Here is a 19,473-nt window from a genome sequence, read left to right as displayed (position 1 = left end):
CGGCGGGTGCGTGAGACCGGTGGCTGTGGCTCTCCTAACCCGACCAGAGAGTTCCGAAGCCTCCGCGCTTCCTAGAAGGTACACCGGCGGGGACGCTGGGCTCCCCGCGGGCGCCTGAGGGCGGGCAAGTGGCGCGGGGTTCTTCCGCGTTCGCGCCCTCAGGTAGGGGTCCGCGGAGGGGGCCGACCGTGCCACCGGTCCCGCCTGGAACCTCGATAAGGGGAGCCCGGCCCCGATGGCCGCAGCAGGTGGACACTGAGGACTTCCTGGAGGAGGCGGCGCGCGGAGGGTCGGAGGCGCGGAGCAGGTGTGGAGAGAGGAGCTGGCGTGATGGGAGGGGTGGGTGGCCCCGCACGGCAGGTGTCCGGGGTCGGCAGACCCTCGGGCGGGAGCTCACAGGGCACGTACGGAGCGTCTTCCTGAGGACGTCAACTTGTGAATATTTTCCGTGGTGTCAGGTCCTCAGCATTTAAGGAAGGGCAAGGGCATTCATTCCGATGAATGAATGAATGGCCGCTGAATACTGTGGTTTGGTTTGGCTTGGTTTGGTTATAGGGGAAAAGGAGATGTGATTGAACGTTTCAGGAGTTCACATTATTGGGAAGTGGCGTTTTAGGTTCTGGCTTCCAAATGCACCAGGCTCACGGCAGACAGTATAGTTTAGGTCATGAAAGGGTTGAGGTCCCTTCTCCAATCTTGAAGCCATCAGTCAGGACCTTTTTTTTTTTTTTTTTTGAGTACCTCCTTGCTTGAAGAGCATCTTTCAAATGTTTTTAAGGAACGTGAATGTTGCATGAGACTTTCTTAAAAATGCACTTACAGAAAGCAAGGTTTACTGTGGCAGACCGCGCGCTCGCACACACATACACACACACTAAATAGAAAGAAAAGAAAAGAAAGAAAGAAAGAAAAGAGAAAGAAAGAAAGAAAAAAGAAAGAAAAAGAAAGGAAAGAAAGAAAGAAGAAAGAAGAAAGAAGAGAAAAAAGAAAAGAAAAGAAAAGAAAGAAAAGAAAGAAGAAAGAAAGAAAAGAAAGAAAAGAAAGAAAGAAAGAAAGAAAGAAAAGTCACCTGTATCCCATCACTTGCGAACGCCGGGAGACTAACAATATTGATTCTACGATGTTAAGGAAAAACCAAGGTGCAGACCACATTTTTTTTTAATTATTATTCTTTTTTTTAAATTTATTTTTTATTGGTGTTCAATTTACTAACATACAGAATAACCCCCAGTGCCCGTCACCCATTCACTCCCACCCCCCGCCCTCCTCCCCTTCCACCACCCCTAGTTCGTTTCCCAGAGTTAGCAGTCTTTACGTTCTGTCTCCCTTTCTGATATTTCCCACACATTTCTTCCCCCTTCCCTTATATTCCCTTTCACTATTATTTATATTCCCCAAATGAATGAGAACATATAATGTTTGTCCTTCTCCGATTGACTTACTTCACTCAGCATAATACCCTCCAGCTCCATCCACTTTGAAGCAAATGGTGGGTATTTGTCATTTCTAATAGCTGAGTAATATTCCATTGTATACATAAACCACATCTTCTTTATCCATTCATCTTTCGTTGGACACCGAGGCTCCTTCCACAGTTTGGCTATCGTGGCCATTGCTGCTATAAACATCGGGGTGCAAGTGTCCCGGCGTTTCATTGCATTTGTATCTTTGGGGTAAATCCCCAACAGTGCAATTGCTGGGTCGTAGGGCAGGTATATTTTTAACTGTTTGAGGAACCTCCACACAGTTTTCCAGAGTGGCTGCACCAGTTCACATTCCCACCAACAGTGTATGAGGGTTCCCTTTTCTCCGCATCCTCTCCAACATTGGTTGTTTCCTGTCTTGTTAATTTTCCCCATTCTGACTGGTGTGAGGTGGTATCTCATTGTGGTTTTGATTTGTATTTCCCTGATGGCAAGTGATGCAGAGCATTTTCTCATGTGCTTGTTGGCCATGTCTATGTCTTCCTCTGTGAGATTTCTCTCATGTCTTTTGCCCATTTCATGATTGGATTGCAGACCACATTTCGATCCACCACCCGTAACTGTGAAACCAAAACTCAAACTGTCCTAATTTCCCCAAAGTGCTGACTCTCCTTCCACGAAACTTAAGCTGTCTTCTTGTCATGGTGACCTTGTAGCTTCCCAGGCTGTAGCTAGAATCAAGGAAACTTGTGCAATGCTCCTATTCTAAAAGGGTTGTAAGTTTCTATTAAGCAGTCACAACAGAAAACAAGGTACTTCCTCATTTCATGTGTAGGGATGGAGAAATAATTTTCTTTCTTTGTTCTTAGCTGAGACCTCAGCACTGGCAGGAAAAGATTAAGAGAAAAACAAATTTATTAACATGGAGTGGCTTAGAATTCAGACCTAAATACCCTTTTTTTTTTTTTTTAAGATTTCATTTATTTATTTATGAGAGACACAAAGAAAGAGGCAGAGACACAGGACAGAGGGCAAAGTCCTGCCTAATGTCCTGAACTGAAGGCAGATGCTGAACCACGAGCCACCCAGGCATCCTCCTAAATACTCTCTTAATAGGGAAAGAGGAGAGAGGATGTAGGCCTCTTGGAGGAGAGCAAATGATTTTTAGGAAAGATGAGTGGGTCTTTAGAGGAGCAGACTGGAGGTCTGATCGTTTATGACAGTTTGTCTGAGTGTCGATGTGTCATCTCGTCTCGTCTCCTATGACAGAAGTCTGTCTTCCCTGGGAGGGGAATTTAAGACAGCTGAGTTCCTTTTGAGGGATCTGTCTTTAAGCAGATAAGGGGAGTTCAGAGAAAGCCTTTCTTTGTGTTTGTTTGCCACTTTTCAAGTGCCTACAGCACAAAATAATCATGGGTGGCATATTCTGCTACCCCTCACACGCTTTATGAACTGAGCAGTGGCAGCTGATGGCTCAGTCTCTTTATACATATGGTTTTGAAGTCTCCTTGTTTGCTGTTTGTTTCTCATTCCATGAATATTCATATCAAGTAAATCTCTCTGAATACTCTTTGACAATGGTTGCTTCTTTGTATGTAACATGTAGCCAGAACTCTCACTGCCCTAAAGTCGTTTTTATACTCTCTGAGCTGATCCTGTGGGATGAAGAAATACATGAACGCCTCCCTATGGAACTCCCCCCAAAAAGAGAGCAAACGAAGGCTCTTCATTCAGATCCTGCTATAGCAAGGGAGTGAGCCACCATCACCTGTTTGGCAGAGACTCAAAGGCAGGTGGGGGAAAGCTTCATGGTGGGAAAAAAAGGAAAGCTCGGATGTGTCCAGTTTGGAGGTTGTTGACTTGGGAAAGCTGGGGGCAGGTTAAAGAAGTAGAAGTGGGACATCCTGTGTGGTTGCGTAGGGGAATGTATTAGGCTTTCTCTGTTGGTCCTAGATTGTAGGAAGGAAGTCAGAATTTAGGATAAGCTGGCAGTTACTGATCCAATCTCGATGTGGGGCTGATTGCTGCCTTTGTTTTGGTTTGGGTTCTGGGCCGGTTGCTGCAGATTGTGGGTCAGAGTTCTGTTTTTATCTATGGTCTTGTCTCTTTGGGTATTTAGTCTTTCAATAGGGTGCTATAGAATGTATTCCAGGGAGTAGGGGAGGGCAGGGCCTTGGAATAAAGCTTTAGAAATTAAGCTAACTTCAGAAATGCTTGAAAAGATTGTTCTAGCAGCTCCTTTTGCTTTATCACCTATTTCAGCATCAAACGTGGTGACTGTAACCAACTTAGAATTTTCTCTCCCAGGGCTGCCTGGTGAGAGAGCTTTAAACTGGAACTAGCCTTACTCGTTATCTTTTTTTCTCTTTCGGTTCAGCCTGATGGCAGTGATCCTGCCCCACCTCGGAGACCAGGACTTGGAAGGTGTATTCCTGGCAGCTGGATGGAAGGTGAGCTGGTCTCCTCCTTGTCTTCCTCAGGACAGTCCCTGCGGCCAAGCAGTGGCTTGGACTCCTTTGTTAAGGTCGAGCCATCTTTATTAATTTGGGGATTCTTCCTTCTTGGAAGGTGTGATGTAAAGAGCTTGAACTCTGGGGTCAGACAGGTTTAAATCCCGGCTTTGTTTTATTTTATTTTTTAAAGATTTTATTTATTTATTCGTGAGAGACAGAGAGAGAGAAAGGCAGAGACACAGGCAGAGGGAGAAGGAGGCTCCATGCAGGGAGCCTGACGCGGGACTCGATCCCGGGTCTCCAGGATCACACCCCAGACCGAAGGTGGTACTAAACCGTTGAGCCACTGGGGCTGCCCCTGGCTTTCTTTTAGATATGTTACCTTCAGCCAGTTACATAAACTCCTTGGGCCTCAGTTTACTTATCTGTAAATGGGATAGTACCACTTACCACAAAGACCTGTGAGTATTAAGTAAGACACTTCCGGGTGGCCCAGAGGTTTAGTGCCTGCCTTTGGCCCAGGGCGTGATCCTGGAGTCCTGGGATCGAATCCCACATCGGGCTTCCTGCATGGGGCCTGCTTCGCCCTCTGCTTCTCTCTCTCTCTCTGTGTCTCATGAATAAATAAATAAAAATCTTAAAAAAAAAGGCATTTCCTAAAATCAGTGGATAATACTTTGCATACTATCTAGTTATATTTTAAGCACTCTGCAAGTTTTAGATACTGTTACCATAGTTCTGTCAGTGTTACTGTGTTACCAGATACTATACTTTATGCTGGGAGGTAAACTCTACCTGAAGGAGTTTACAGGTTTTGTTTTTTTGAAAAGTAGATCTGTAAACATATTCTTGCAATACAGGGATAGTTTCTGATTTGCTGGTATTGAAGGGTCCAAAGGAAGATTAGTTATTGAATTTGTAACATTATGGAGGATGATTATAAAAAGTTGAGTTTAAAAATAAGGAGACAAGTTAGGAAGCCAACATAACAGTTTTGAAAGAAAGGTCAACAGGAGGGAAGGAATTGGAGTTATTGCAGTTTGGCCGTAGTGCTCCAGGGTGTCTGCATTTTCTGAGGAGTCCCAAAGCTCTGGCTGCTTGCCCACCTTCTGGCTTCATCTCCAGCGTGCCTTGATGGCCAGAAAGTCTGCAGTGCTCTTCCGTTCCTCTATTCTTGCCTCTTCTCTCTGTACAGAGGCAAACTCACATATTCGGATTTTGAGACGGAATGAAAAACTCCTCTTCTCTGTGAAAACCTCCCTGACTTCCTATAGGAACTGTATTACTCTTCCCTGTGATCCGAGGAGGCGGGAGTAGGGGTGCTGTGGAGCATGTGCAGAGGTGTGAAGAGGCATAAACCAGATGGTGCCTTATGGAGTGACTGGAAGTGAGAGTAGTCTTCTCCCGGGACCTGGTCCAGTAAGGGAAGGAGAGAGAGCAGAAACCAGAGGGGAAGGCAGGCACAGGAATGTCTTTTTAAAGATAAGAGAGGTCTTGGGATTTTTGCTGATAAAGGGGAAGGAGTTAGAGGAGAAGTGAGTGTTTAGGAAAAACTCTCCTGTGTTTCTCTGGTTTCTACCTTCATGTTACATTTCACTTTGGATACCAGACATGTTGGGGTTTGTCCCACACATCAGGCAATTCTGTGAAACCACCGGGGTTGGGGGGGGCACTGCAATTTCACTGAGTTTTGACACTCTCTATCTAGAGTTAGCATCAGACCCCACAGGGTAAGGGCCCGGTCTGATAAAACTGCCCCTCCTCCACTTCTGATGCCAGCAAATTGCAAGTCCAGGTTGTCACCTGTGCCTTGACTGGCTGTATATTTAGAGATTACCATGAACCCCTCCTTCGATTAATTTACTAGAGTGGCTCACAGAATTCAGGAATACAGTTTACTTACTGGATTACTGGTTTATTATAAAACGCTATACCTGGGAACAGCCAGACAGAAGAGGGGCACAGAGCTTCTGATCATATTCTGAGTGTGCCATACTCCCAGCACTCCACAGCCTCACCAATTCCGAAGCTGTCTGAACCCCATCCTTTTGGGTGTTTATAGAAGCTCATTACATGGGCTTGATTGAGTAAATCATTGACCGTTGATGACTGATTCGACCTCCAGCCCCTCACCCTCCTCTGAATTGGGGGTGTTCAAATCTCCTAATCACAGGGTTGGTTCTCTTGGCAGCCAGCCTGCCATCCTTGGGGCCTTTCCAGAGATCACCTCATTAACATAATCTCAGGTGTGGTGAAAGCAATTTGTTTTGAGTAAGGAGACACTTTTACCTTCATGACTCAAGCTATTTCAGAAACCAAGGACAAAAGACCAAATATGAAGAGATGCTCCTGCTCTTATCCCTTTAGCCCTTAGGAATTCCAAGGGTTTTATGAGCTCTGTGCCAGAAATCAGGATGAAGATTGAATATGTATTTCTTTTTTATTTTTTTTGTACTTTTTTTTGTATTTCTTTTTTAAAAAAGGGTTTTATTTATTTATTAGAGAGCACACGTGAGAGTGGAGAGGAAGGGCAGAGGGAGAGGAAGAGGGTGAAAAGCAGACTTCTCACTCAGTGGAGACCCTGACTCAGGGAGTCATCGTCGAGCGGAAGGCAAATACCTAGCCACTCAGGTGCCCCTAAATATATACTTCTTATTAAAAAATCACAGTATCACAGGGGAAAGACAATAAAGTTCTGGACAAGGAAGAGTCCTCATCACTGGGTTAAGACCCTGGGGGAGACACAAGGGAATGGAAGCAGAGACAGAGAGGGAGGGATTAGTAGGAGGACAGCTTCTTTCGTAGAGAGGGAAAAGAGAAAGGGATGAGTGAGAACATAGGTAATGCCTGGCGGGGATGGCAGGGGAGGAATTAGGGAGCATGTGTCCTGTGGGTTCTTTCCTGGGACATAACTGGCAATGCCTTCTGGAAGGGAGTGGTGGGCTGAGCCATGTGTCCTCCTAGCCCCCTCTGAGTACCTCCCATTGGATTGTTACCTTGTTGACTTCTCCATCTTTCCTCCTGGATGGTTCACTCCCTAAGCAGGGACCAGAGCTGCTATAGAATCACACAGATTGTGCATGTAGCAACTCGAGGGGACCCCATTCACACAGGTGTGATGTGAACGGTATTCTGTAGGGTTGAGCCTCGCACAGCCTGAATAACTGTATCCTGTGGCCTCAGCAGGAGCTGGAACCTTTCTTGAAAACTAGCAACTTACTGGTGCCCAATAAATGTTCCTTCAAAGAATGAGGGTGGCAAACGTGTAGAAGACCCTGGGGAGAGGATCCCTGGGTGGCGCAGCGGTTTAGTGCCTGCCTTTGGCCCAGGGCGCGATCCTGTAGACCCGGGATCAAATCCCACGTCGGGCTCCCGGTGCATGGAGCCTGCTTCTCCCTCTGCCTATGTCTCTGCCAATCTCTCTCTCTCTCTCTCTCTCTCTGTGACTATCAAAAATAAATAAAAATTAAAAGAAAAAAAAAAAGACCCTGGGGAGGAAGAGGAGGGCAAGAGTTTGGGGCAACATTAAAGGCTATGAAACTGAGTGTATAGAGATAACTCTGTGGGAGATTAAGCCATTTTAAAAAAGATTTTATTTATTTATTTATGAGAGACACAGAGAGAGACAGAGACATAGGCAGAGGAAGAAGCAGGTTCTTTGCAGGGAGCCCAATGTGGACTCAGTCCCCCGACCCAAGGATCACACTCTGAGCCAAAGGCAGATGCTCAACTGCTGAGCCACCCAGGCATCCCAGATTAAGCCATTTTATTCCCCGGTGCTTGCTAACCTTCCATAGAGCATCAGAGAATGTCAGCTGAGATATTCAGGGCAGCTCTGGTAAAAGGAGGGATATTTGGAATGGTGGTGGAGGGAGCTTGAACCCATAGCCCTGGAAGTCAGGCTTGGTAGGGAGGAAAGAGGGGCCATGATTGCCCTTAACCTGCACAGAGAGCCCCCATGCTCTATAGTTTCTCCTAAGGGAAGGGAGCATAGTGGGTAGACACTAGGCCTCTGCTCCAAGGGCTGCAGTAGTGTGAGGCACCTTCTATTCTTGGCCCACAGGAGTTGAACACAGTTGCAAATGGAAACTTCTACCTTATATATTGTACTAAACAGAGGATACCTCTGATGTATGCTCCACCCTCTCCTACTTTGGTCTATGCCCTTTGAGGCTGACCTTTGTATGCCATCAATGCGTTGTCTTACCCTCTGGCTTCCAGTTGGTTCTTGACAATGGGTCGAAGGGGTCAGGGAACCAGAAACCTGGAGGAAAGTGGTGTCAGGTTTTATTCCCAGGGCATCCCTGCTGTGGGATGACAGTGGCTGCAAAGCCCCAGTCTTGCTTCCTCTCCAACAACTTTCTGGATTCCAATAACCCCTCCTGTCTTCTTCCCCATCAGAGCCAGCCCCACACATGTTTCAGCATGCCTTGTTGGTTTCCACGAAGCCCCCTTCTTTGAATAGTCTGCATGCTACCCCATCTTCAGTGACCTCATTTGAATGTGCCATCTCTTTCCGAAGGGAACCAGGGCAGAAATATATTGTTAAAGGTGATATTTTACAAGAACAGGGTCAGCAAGCTGACCTGGACCTGGTAGTCAGATTTTACTGGAACACAGCCATGTCCATTCACTTCCCTATTGTTCCTGGCTGCTTCTGTGCGACCTCCACAGAGTTGAATAATTGTAGCAGAGACCAAATCGCCTGGAAAGCCTAAAATACCATCTGGCCCTCTACAGAAAAAGTTTGTCTACCCTGTGGTACAGAAGGAAGAATGAGCTTGGCTGAGTCCCTTTACCTCTTCAGACCTCACCCGTAGAATAATAATGATAGCTCACAAAGTTATCATAAGAACTGAGCTTGTAATCAGTCTGTTTTCAGGAGTTGTTGTCCTTTGATGACGTGGCCATGTACTTCACCAGAGAAGAATGGAACAGACTTGACTGGGCCCAGAAAGACCTCTACAGAGACGTGATGCTGGAGAACTACAGAAACATGATCTTGTTGGGTAATGACTCAGCTTGAAGATTTGGCTTTGAGTGTCTATACAAGTCCTCAGTCCCTTATTTGCAATTCCAACATCAGAGAAACTCCAAAAACTAGTTTTTTCATGATTTATTTGGCTGCAAGGCCCAACCTAAAGTCATCAGGTGGTAAAACCTGATCTTTTCCTATGGAAAGTTATGTATCATCCTGATCTTTCTCACTTGGTCTTTGTATCTATTTGTTTAGCATCAGAAATACCAGTGTGTTTAAGGGTACAGCTCCTACCCCTGTTGGGGGTGGTATGTAATAGAAACTATACACACTAAGTGTACATTTTCCAAAATCTGGGAAAATTCTGAATCTTGAAACACATCTGGCCTCAAGATTTTCAAATAAGGAATTGTGGACAATGAATAGTTTCCTTTTATTTTAGAGGTCAGAGATGCTTACTCCATCCCCCCACCACAATCTGCATCCTCCACATCTATAAGACCTGTAGCAGCTGAAAAGATTATGACTGATTTGGATTCCAAAGGTTAGCTTTTTTTTTCTTTTGAAAAGTCTTTTTCTGTCTTCTCTCTGGAAATGGGTTCCTGCCTTGTTGGCAGCCTCACCAGGTGTCCAGGAAATGATTCTTAACTGACTACATTTCTGAACCTTCTCTGTTTCTCTACTCTGGGGAGCCTGCCTTTGTCTTATTCCAATGCAGTCCCCTGTGGGCATTTCCTTAACAAATAGCTTGCTTTTTGGGGCCACAGCTTTGACCCCCACACTGACATTCTTGCCACAGTCTTTTTTTTTTTTTTTTTTAGATTTTTTATTTATTTATTCATAGAGACACAGAGAGAGAGTGAGAGAGAGGCAGAGACACAGGCAGAGGGAGAAGCAGGCTTCATGCAGGGAGCCCGACGTGGGACTCGATCCAGGGTCTCCAGGATCACGCCCTAGGCTGCGCTAAACCGCTGCACCACTGGGGCTGCCCTCTTGCCACAGTCTTGACTACCACTCGTGGGATTGTCCACCCACCTCTGGAGTTTTTTATGTCTATTTTCCTTGTAAAAGATGACAAGAGCAGACTTGAATACATAGAAGGTACATGGAATTATGACAGGGAGGGGAGAATATTTGAGGATAATGCTGTTTATATTTTGGAAGATTTACTTCCAGTTTTTCTCCCACTATGCTTTAAAAAAAATGTAGCTGAACATATTCATTGTATAATTCTATAATTTATTTAAATCTTAACATTTACAATATCAGCATTTTCCCTATGCTAGTAAAAGCCTCCATAAATATAGGAAATGAGCATAATGTAATTCTGTTGCATGATCTATGATGTTTAATCATTTTTCCATTTGGGGATACTTAGTTTGGCTTTTTTTTGTTGTTGTTGGCTTGCTTATGCCTTCATCATTTTCTATATTATAATGTTAGAATGGATGTTTCTGACCATAAATCCTTATATGAATTCCTGACTCTTCTCGAATATACAAAATTTTGGTGTTAAAGGGTACAGGCACTTTTAAGTCTCTTTGTATTACCGAATGACTTTTCAATAACAGAGTAGGAAATAAAAATCCTCTGTAGGCCCACTGCCCAGAAATTACCCCTGTTAACATTTTGGTTTACTTTTTCATATATATATACTATATATATATAGTTATGTTACATATAACATATAGTTATGTACATATACACACACATGTATAGTTTTTAAAAACAAAATTTGGATCGTACTCACCTGAGTTTTGCATTCTGCTTTAAAACATATAGGGAACATTTTCCTATTTTAATATTCTTGAATACATGGATTTCTAATATCTGCCTAATACTTTTGCCTTCACTACATTAACATGCCATGCTGTAGACATTGCTCCGTTGATGTTTACTTTAATTCCAGCAATGCATTGGTACAACTCTGCTGAACATCCTGGATTAATCTTTGTCATAATTGTTCCATAGGCTGTATCTCTAAGAGTGAAATGACCACATCTAGAGGTGTGAATATTGTTGAGGCTTTCAGTAAAGATTGTCAGATTTTCAGAAAGACTGTGCTGAATTCTCTTGTCACCAGCCCTTTTGATTATTGTCCTTATCTGTTTGCCACTGTAGACCCAAGGGAGTTAAGCTGAGCTCTAGGACATCTCTCCATAACTCACTAACCACATCCCGTTTACTTCTCCATGAGTAGGATTTCAGTTTCCCAAACCTGAGGTGATCTACCTGCTGGAGCAATGGGAAGAACCATGGATCCTGGATCTTCCAAGAGCTGGGACTAGGAAGGCTACCAGTAGTGCTTGTCCAGGTGGGTGAGGAAAGGACCTAGTCGAGTGGAAATCCTGAAGAGGCAGGAAATAAAGCCCATTGTGTGCCCCAGACACTGAGCCAGGTGTTTGGCATATATCCTCCCATTTGTTCATCCCTGCTGCCTTCTGAAGGTACTACGTGTGACCATTAGCTCCATTTTCCAGATGAAGAAACTAAGAGAATCAGGGGCATCTGGCTGGTTCAGTTGGTAAAGTATGTGAATCTTAATTTCAGCGTCATGGGTTTGAGCCCCATGTTGGATGTAAAGATTACTAAAAATAAATAAGTATACTTTGAAAAGATTCAGGTATCTGTCACCAGTACATTAGTAGTTGGGATTTGATTTCAAGTCTGCAAAGCTTATCCTCATTCTTTTACAGTAGAGTGCTTCTCTGAAGCAGCAGGTCTGACAGCTCTTTTTTTTTTTTTTTAAGATTTATTTATTTATTCATGAGAAACAGAGAGAGAGAGAGAGGCAGAGAGGCAGAGACACAGGCAGAGGGAGAAGCAGGCTCCATGCAGGGAACCCGAAATGGGACTCGATCCTGGGTCTCCAGGATCAGGCCCTGGGCTGAAGGCGGTGCTAAACCACTGAGCCACTGGGGCTGCCCAGGTCTGACAGCTCTTATGCCAAATTAGATATTCCTTATTCTACCCTCATTACTTATCCTTCCTGTTTTCTCTTGTTCCATTGCTTTTATTTTGGTTTTCATATTCCCATGAGGTTTCTTGATATACTTTTTCCTACTTACTGTGTCCTGATTGCTGCTTCTACCTTTTTCCATATCCTTCTGCTCCATACTTTCTCACCCTCTACTCTATTGACATTTTGGGCTGGTTAATTCTTTGTGTGGGGAGCTGTCCTGTGTATTGTAGGACATTTAGCCGTATCATTGTCCTCTACCCATTAGATTTGAGTAGCACCACCCCAGTTGTGACAACCAATGTCTGTCTCCAGACATTGTCAATATCCCTCAGGAGGCAAAATCACCCCTTGTTGAGAACTATTGCTGTGGTCCATTGGCTTTTGTATCTACTTTCCTCTGGTTCCTTTTTTATTTTATCTTACACTCCCCATTTAAAAAAAAATATTTAATTTATTTATTTATGAGAGACACAGGGAGAGGGGCAGAGACATAGACAGAGAGAAGCAGGCTCCTCAAGGGGAGCCTGATGTGGAACTCGATCCCAGGACTCATGCCCTGAGCCAAAGGCAGACGCTCAACCACTGAGCCACCCAGGCATCCCATTACATTTTCCATTTTTAAGGAGTTGTTTCTCCCAGAATTATTGAAAACATGCTTGTCTAGAGAGTATAAGATGCTACCTCTCCTACATTTATGTGACCCTACTGAATACCCAGAATAAGTTAGCTTTCCATTAGTGGTGATGAGGTTGTTCAGTTCTCACTTCTCTGGCACACACTTGTGCATTTTTCTGTTGGTTAGTCGATGTCCAGAACTCTTTCTACTATTGAAGCCAGGAGTCCTATGAAGAATCAGAATGTAGTGGGATGATATAACTAACCAAGCACTTCTTAGCTTCATTCAAGTATCTTAGAGTACATATAGTTGGCTTCTTTTTTTCCCTTCTGCAGAGGACAGGTCATTTTTCTGTTTTCTTCTTATTTGATTAGGTTCTGAAGCTAGATGCAAGATGAAAAAGCCAACTCCAAAGCAGAAAATTTCAGAAGATGTAGAGTCCTGTAAGACATCAGTAAAGCAGAAAATGGCCAAGAGACTTGGAGAAAAGTTACATAAATGTAATGAGTTGGTGGACATTTACAGACTCACATTCCCTACTATTGGTGATGAATGTCACAAGGACTTCCTTCAAAACCTCCACCTTATTCAAATTCAGAATGCTCAAACAAGGAAGAAGCAGGGCAAATGTGAGGAGAATGGAAAACCTCGCAATCAGAGATCATTCCTTTTGCAGCATAATAAGCAAATTCTTACAAATGCAAAATCTTATGAGTGCAGTGAATGTGATAGAGTCTTCAGGCGTCAGGCTAATTTTGTTCGACATCAAAGAGTTCACACATCAGAGGATCCCTTTGAATGTGACATATGTGGGCAAGCCTTCAAACAGAAGTCTACTCTTATTGTCCATAAACAGTGTCACCCTCAAAAAAAGCCATATAAGTGTCATGACTGTGGAAAATTTTTCCGCCAGATGGCATATCTTATTGAACATAAGAGGATCCATACCAAAGAAAAACCCTATAAATGTAGTGAGTGCAAAAAAACATTTAGTCAGAATTCAACCCTTATTCGACATCAGTTAATCCACAGTGGAGAAAAACCCCATAAGTGTCTTGAATGTGGAAAAGCCTTTGGTCGGCATTCGACCCTTTTGAGCCATCAACAGATTCATACTAAACAGAACACTCACAAATGCAGTGAATGTGGACAGTCCTTTAGCCGAAGTGTAGATCTCATTCAGCATCAAAGAACCCATACCAAGGAGGAATTCTTTGAATGTAGAGAATGTGGAAAAACTTTTAGTTTTAAGGCAAATCTTCATCGTCATGAGGTCATTCATACCGGAGAAAGACCCTATAGATGTGACAAATGCGGAAAATCTTTCATCTGGCGCACAAGCTTTATTAAGCATCAGGGTACTCACAGACAACAGATACTCATGTGATACTAACTGGAAAAAGACCATTTTGGGGATCCATGGGTGGCTCGGCGGTTTAGCGCCTGCCTTCGGCCCAGGGTGTGACCCTGGAGTCCCGGGATCGAGTCCCATGTCAGGCTCCCTGCGTGGAGCCTGCTTCTCCCTCTGCCTGTCTCTCTGCTTCTCTCTCTCTCTCTCTCTCTCTGTCTCTCATGAAGAAATGAATAAAATCTTAAAAAAAAAAAAAAGACCGTTTAAGGACCAAACCTTACCACTCTTGTAATTATGTGTAACTTCATTGTTTTATGAAAATTATTAAACAGGAACTGAAATGGTTTTGCTGTGGAGACCCTCTTTGTGGCTAACCTGGCTGTCGACAAGAATTAATAGAATGTAATAAGCAGTTGTCTGGCCTCCCTTGAGCTCCTCATACTTTCATGACCCCAAGCTAAGGTGGAAGGGAGGCATAAAAACCTTGTGGTTCCCTAGGTTGGAGACAATTTGATGGATTATGAACAATGTGGGAGTGCTTTTCTTACCTCTTATAAAACTGGGGGAGAAATGTTTTTAAGTAAAAGAATGGTGTAAAAAAATGCTTTTCTTGGTTTTATATAGAAAAATTAGCGGATTCTACATTGACTTTTTTAAAAAATATTTTATTTATTTATTTATTTATTCATGAGAGACAGAGAAGAGAGAGAGAGGCAGAGGGAGAAGCAGGCTCCATGCAGGGAGCCCGACGTGGGACTCGATCCCGGGTCTCCAGGATCAGGCCCTGGGCTGAAGGCGGCGCTAAACTGCTGAGCCACCCGGGCTGCCCTACACTGACTTTTTAAAAGTAAAATAAGGGCTACTCACCAGTAACTAGTGAGTTATTAAGAATTACCAAAATTTGGGTGCTTGGCTGAGGAGTGTGAGTTCAAGCCCCACACTGGGTATGGAGCCCATTTTCTTAAAAATTACTAAAATTTATCCATAGATTAGTGTGCTACTGGATTCTGTCAGTTGTTAATAGCAGGTGCTGTTGGGTCCCCTGCCCTCTGCTTACCCCGTTGGGCTGCATCTGACTTGCACTGTGTGTCTCTTGGTCTGCAGGCTTTTTCTAAAACCACAAAAGGCCACTGCTCTGTAGGGTAACTAGCACATCTTGGGAGCAGGCCTCAACTAATGCCTGATGGGAATTTCACAAATATGACCCTCTCTCTCCCCTTGGGTGAAATATCTCTAAAGCATGTGCTTTACCCTTGTTTTCAGTTTTGCCATGGGATTATGCATTGGTTCATCTTGCAGCTGGCTTTCTTAGTGGTTTTCTGTGCTGTGTCTCCTATATTTCCCTGCCAGTGTTTCAAGAGAGCTTGTGCTCAAGTGTCAACTATAGTCCTTGAGGAGCATTAACTCTTTGTTTCCAGTTATTCCAAGCACATTCTTACATCCAGGTTACATAGGTTGAGCTGACCACATGACTTCCCTACAGCTCACCAATAGAAGAAACCCACTCGAAATTCTAATATCCTAAACATCATCTTAGGTCTGCATCATATATTGCTATTAGACACTCTCCTATAAATTCCCTTCTAGATTCTTCTTGATTTTATTTTCTTGCTCCTACCAATTCCATAGTTTCTTACCCAACATATAAAAACAAAGATCTATTGAGGAAAAGAAGTGACATCTCAGAAAATTAAGAAATCTTGAGCTTTACAGTTGGAAAATAGTAAGTAATAGATTGTACATTGGGTTCAAAAAGCAGTAGTTTTGTACTGGTTGGTATGAATTGGCTAGAAGAACCTAAACAAAGTTGAGACTTCTGAGTGAGGAGGAAACAACTTAGGGAGAAGGGGACCTATGAAAAGTTTCCCTCCACTCCCTAATAAAGCAATAAATAAATAGAAGTGCCTGGCTGGATTCAGTTAGTGAAGCATGTGACTTGATCTTGGGGTTGTAAGTTTGAACCCCATGTTGGGTTTAAAATCTTTAGAAAAAAAATACATAACATACATTTTAAAAATGGTAGTTTGGTTTTCTGATGGCAGCTCTCCTGTTGTAAGGATGAGAACTGATTTAGAAATCAGCAATCTGGTCTAGGGAGACCCAGTTACAGGCATACACTTAGTTATAGAGAGCTAAAGGCATGCCCTAAAGGCTTTTGGGCGGTGGCCGACAGCTAAGCTGTTGGGAAATGGGCGTTGGACAATTAAAAATAATCAAAGTGGGGAGCCCAATCATGATAAGCCTTTTGCCCACCAGAATAATCCAGGGTGGGTTCTGGAGGTAACAGATGCTCTAGGCGAAACCACTTGGAGTGGCAATATGGATGTGTGAGCATCCACAATGAGTGGCCATGGAGGCTCCCAAGGCACGTTGTGTCATGTGATCCCACACTCCATTGTGACCCCTGCTGGGGCACCAGTGGTTGCCAAAGACTGTTCAGAATCTTGCCAGGTTAACACAATGGGAAATGGACTCACCTGCTCAGCCTGGCCCACCCCACTGTGTGTGTCTAGTAGATAGCTCTGCCCCATGTCCCTTAAAGGAACTTCAGATGCCTCATGACTCTCTGGTCCCTCACTCTCTGGTGGGGTTAGTGAGAGGGCCCAGACATGTGCTGCTTTGGTTCCCACCCCGGACCTCAGGAACTTCCCTTATAACATTATGCCACCACCCTAAAGACCTCTGAGTCTCGAGCAGGGCACAGGACCTTCCAGAATAGAACTTGGAAATACTTAAAATGAAGATATGCTTAGACAATAGATTTAAATGACCGTATCACTCATTCTCTCTCCTAGCTCCAGTCAGGTCTTCTAACAAAAATCTAGATTTACCATTCTGTAGGACAGGATGCTGTGCTAGATGCTCTGGGAGAAAGTGAGGAGTGGAAAGATTGTTCCTGTTATGGACTGAATCATGTCCCCCAAATTCAGACGCTGAAGTCCTAACACCTGGTGTGACCGTATTTGGAAACAGAGCCTTTAAGGAGGTAACTGAGGTTAAATGAGGTTGTGTGGACACCAGTGCTAAGACTGGTGTCCTTTGCAGAAGAAGATTCTAGAGATCTCTCTATCCACTGCACAGGAAGGGAAATCCACAGACACCAACCCTGACAGCACTTTGATCTTGGACATCCAGCCAACAGAACTGTGAGAAAATAAATGTTTTTTTTTTTTTTTTTTAATTTGTGAGAGATACAGAGAGACTGAGAGAGAGAGAGAGAGAGAGAGAACGAGAGATAGGCAGAGACACAGGCAGAGGGAGAAGCAGGTTTCCTGCATGGAGCCCGATGTGGGACTCGATCACAGAACTCTGGAATCATACCCTGAGCTGAAGGCAGATGCTCAACCACTGAGCTACCCAGGCATCCCAATACATGTGTTATTTAAGCCACCTGATTGGTGGCCTTTTGTTTGGCATCAGAGCTAACATACTCACCCCTTATAGTCTAGGGATGAGACATAGCGTGTGTTTACACATTAACTTAGTGGATATAGTAGTTTGCATGATAAATGATAAAGCCCACAGATCATGTTAGCTCAGTAAAGGGAATATTTTGTGGTAGGATAACTGAGAAGTGACATTTTAAAATTGTTTTACAAGAGTGGACTTTCCTGTTGTTAATTTGGTGTGTTAGGGCCTGGGGAAAGACAGCTGGGTTTAAAAGCAAAGGAAGCAACTTGACCAAAGGCATCTATGTGGAAATATGTGGAAAATTCAAGTCGTATGTGGGCAACAGTCAATGTGTAGAGATGGTGGGAGAGGAGGGGAAGAATGGAGGAAAAGCTAGAAGTGCAAAGAGGAAGCCCATTCTAAGTTTGCAGTGTTCTTCCAGTAAAAAGAACACAGATCAAAACCTGTACCATGTTATCACTACAACTCTATCACTAGTTCTGTGACCCCAGACAAATAATCTTTTTTTTTTGTTTTTTTTTTTTTTTTTTTTTTTCAGACAAATAATCTTGATGAACTTGGGGAGAACACTAGGGTCATAAGCTCATGGCCCGCTTAAACACATCTCCTCTCAGCCCAGTGCTAGATACGAAATTTCATTGAAATCCACGGCATTCTCCACATGACACCCAGAAGCCTGAAGGCACCCAGACCAGCCCTCTCACCATCCCTCCTGCAGGTTTCTTTTTTTTTTTTTTTTCCTCCTGCAGGTTTCAATGACAGTCCAAGGAGAAGGCATGTACTACTATCCCACCACATCCAGGATCAAGGAAGTGAGTTCTAGAAGGCAAATACTTTAGTTTTGGTTTTTGCACTTTTGGGAAAAAAAAATTAAGATGAGGTAAGGTGACAAAAGCTAGAGTAGAACACTCAGAATGTAATTTGGTACTCGCTTTGGGGAAAAGAAACTGTAAGGTATATTAGCTCACACATCAATCAAGGAATTCTACTTCTGGGAATCTAGCCTTAGATTTTTTTTTTCTAAAGATTTTATTATTTGAGAGAGAGCGCACAAGCAGAGGAGTGGCAGAGGGAGAGGGAGCAGACTCCCTGCCAAACAAGGAGCCCGACACAGGTGTGGGGCTTGATCCCAGACTCTGGGACCATGACCCAAGCTGAAGGCAGATGCTCAACTGACAGCCACCCAGGTGTCCCTAGCCTTAGAGTCTCAAGAACAATCCAAATCGCATTAGAATTACACTGGCATTCACTACAGCACTGCTTGCAACAATGAGGGGTAATGCCTGAAAGGTACAATAAAAGAAGAATGGCTCAATCATTATGTCCACTTGATGTAAAATGATGCATCTGTTAAGCGTAAAGATTATAACAACCACGTAAAAATCCTTAAGACATAATATTAAAAAGATGTAAAATATAAACACTATGATTATTATTATTATTTTTTAACACTATGATTATTATATGAGAAGTATGCAGAGAAAAAAATCTGAAGGAAATATGACAAAATGCCAGTAACAGGTGATCAGGGTTGTAGGATTCTGGGTAATTTCTTTTCCTGTTGTTTTCCCAAATATCCAATAATGCCTATATTCCCTTAATTATTTTTTTAAAAGATTTTATTTTAAAGAGAGACATGAGAGACACAGAGAGAGAGAGGCAGAGACACAGGCAGAGGGAGAAGCAGGTTCCATGCAGGGAGCCCAACATGGGACTCGATCCTGGGTCTCTAGGATCACGTCCTGGACCGAAGGCAGCACTAAACTGCTGAGCCACCCGGGCTGCCCATATTTCCTTAATTAAAAACAAAAACAAAACCCAAACAGGTTCATAAGAACTCCATACAATACAGGTTCGTGTGTAGAAGTGGAAAGATAAGACAGGTTCAGGCTTTGTGGCATGCCTAGCTTCATCCAACAGGGGAAATAAAGCCAACCCCATATCCTTCCTTCACTAGTCACACAGGTAGAAAGTACTGGGAAGCTAAGAATGATCAAATTTGACCCCCTTTCAGAGCTGGTGTTTCTTGTCATGATGGGTGTGCACATGCCCATGTCCCTCTACCACTACTACCCCAGAGGTGCTCCAGCTGAGCAAAGGCGGGGTGTAGGGGTTGAGGGGAGGCAGCAAACCATGGCACGGAGGGAACCAGGCATCTTGAGATCAAGACCTGGGCTGAAATCAAGAGTCTGGCACATAATTGACTGGGCCACCCAGGTGCCCCTGATCACCTAAGTCCTAAAGTGTCAACTGCAAGCCTTCATTTCTTCCTTTCCAC

At 43.7% G+C, this 19,473-nt stretch overlaps 1 protein-coding gene across 9 annotated transcripts; it reads left to right on the top strand.

Moving 5' to 3' along the window:
• Nucleotides 1-2: 2 nt before the first annotated feature.
• On the top strand, nt 3-18,616 carry ZNF789 (zinc finger protein 789). Of its 9 annotated transcripts, none has more exons than XM_049110845.1 (6): nt 3-307; nt 3,802-3,874; nt 8,760-8,886; nt 9,298-9,399; nt 11,056-11,169; nt 17,734-18,616. In XM_049110845.1, the coding sequence occupies exons 2-6, from the start codon at nt 3,806-3,808 to the stop codon at nt 17,739-17,741; spliced, it is 420 nt and encodes a 139-aa protein (XP_048966802.1). In that variant the 5' UTR covers nt 3-307; nt 3,802-3,805; the 3' UTR covers nt 17,742-18,616. The 9 variants fall into 9 exon arrangements, with proteins under 9 accessions (XP_048966802.1, XP_048966796.1, XP_048966801.1 ...); XM_049110839.1 differs by lacking the exon at nt 17,734-18,616 and adding an exon at nt 12,808-14,129; XM_049110844.1 differs by lacking the exon at nt 17,734-18,616 and adding an exon at nt 11,303-11,475.
• The last annotated feature ends 857 nt before the right edge of the window (nt 18,617-19,473 follow it).

This window comes from Canis lupus, chromosome 6, assembly GCF_003254725.2.
Source record: "Canis lupus dingo isolate Sandy chromosome 6, ASM325472v2, whole genome shotgun sequence".
NCBI classification, from domain to species: domain Eukaryota; kingdom Metazoa; phylum Chordata; class Mammalia; order Carnivora; family Canidae; genus Canis; species Canis lupus.
The sequence above is the reverse complement of the archived record's forward strand: the minus strand, read 5'-3'. Positions and strand labels throughout refer to the sequence as shown.

Coding starts and splice junctions, on each gene's coding strand:
- ZNF789 (XM_049110839.1), top strand. CDS start 3,806: ATGGCAGTGATCCTGCCCCACCTCGGAGACCAGGACTTGGAAGGTGTA. Junction 9,400..11,055: donor GACTGATTTGGATTCCAAAG/GTTAGCTTTTTT, acceptor CTCCATGAGTAG/GATTTCAGTTTCCCAAACCT. Junction 11,170..12,807: donor TACCAGTAGTGCTTGTCCAG/GTGGGTGAGGAA, acceptor TTATTTGATTAG/GTTCTGAAGCTAGATGCAAG.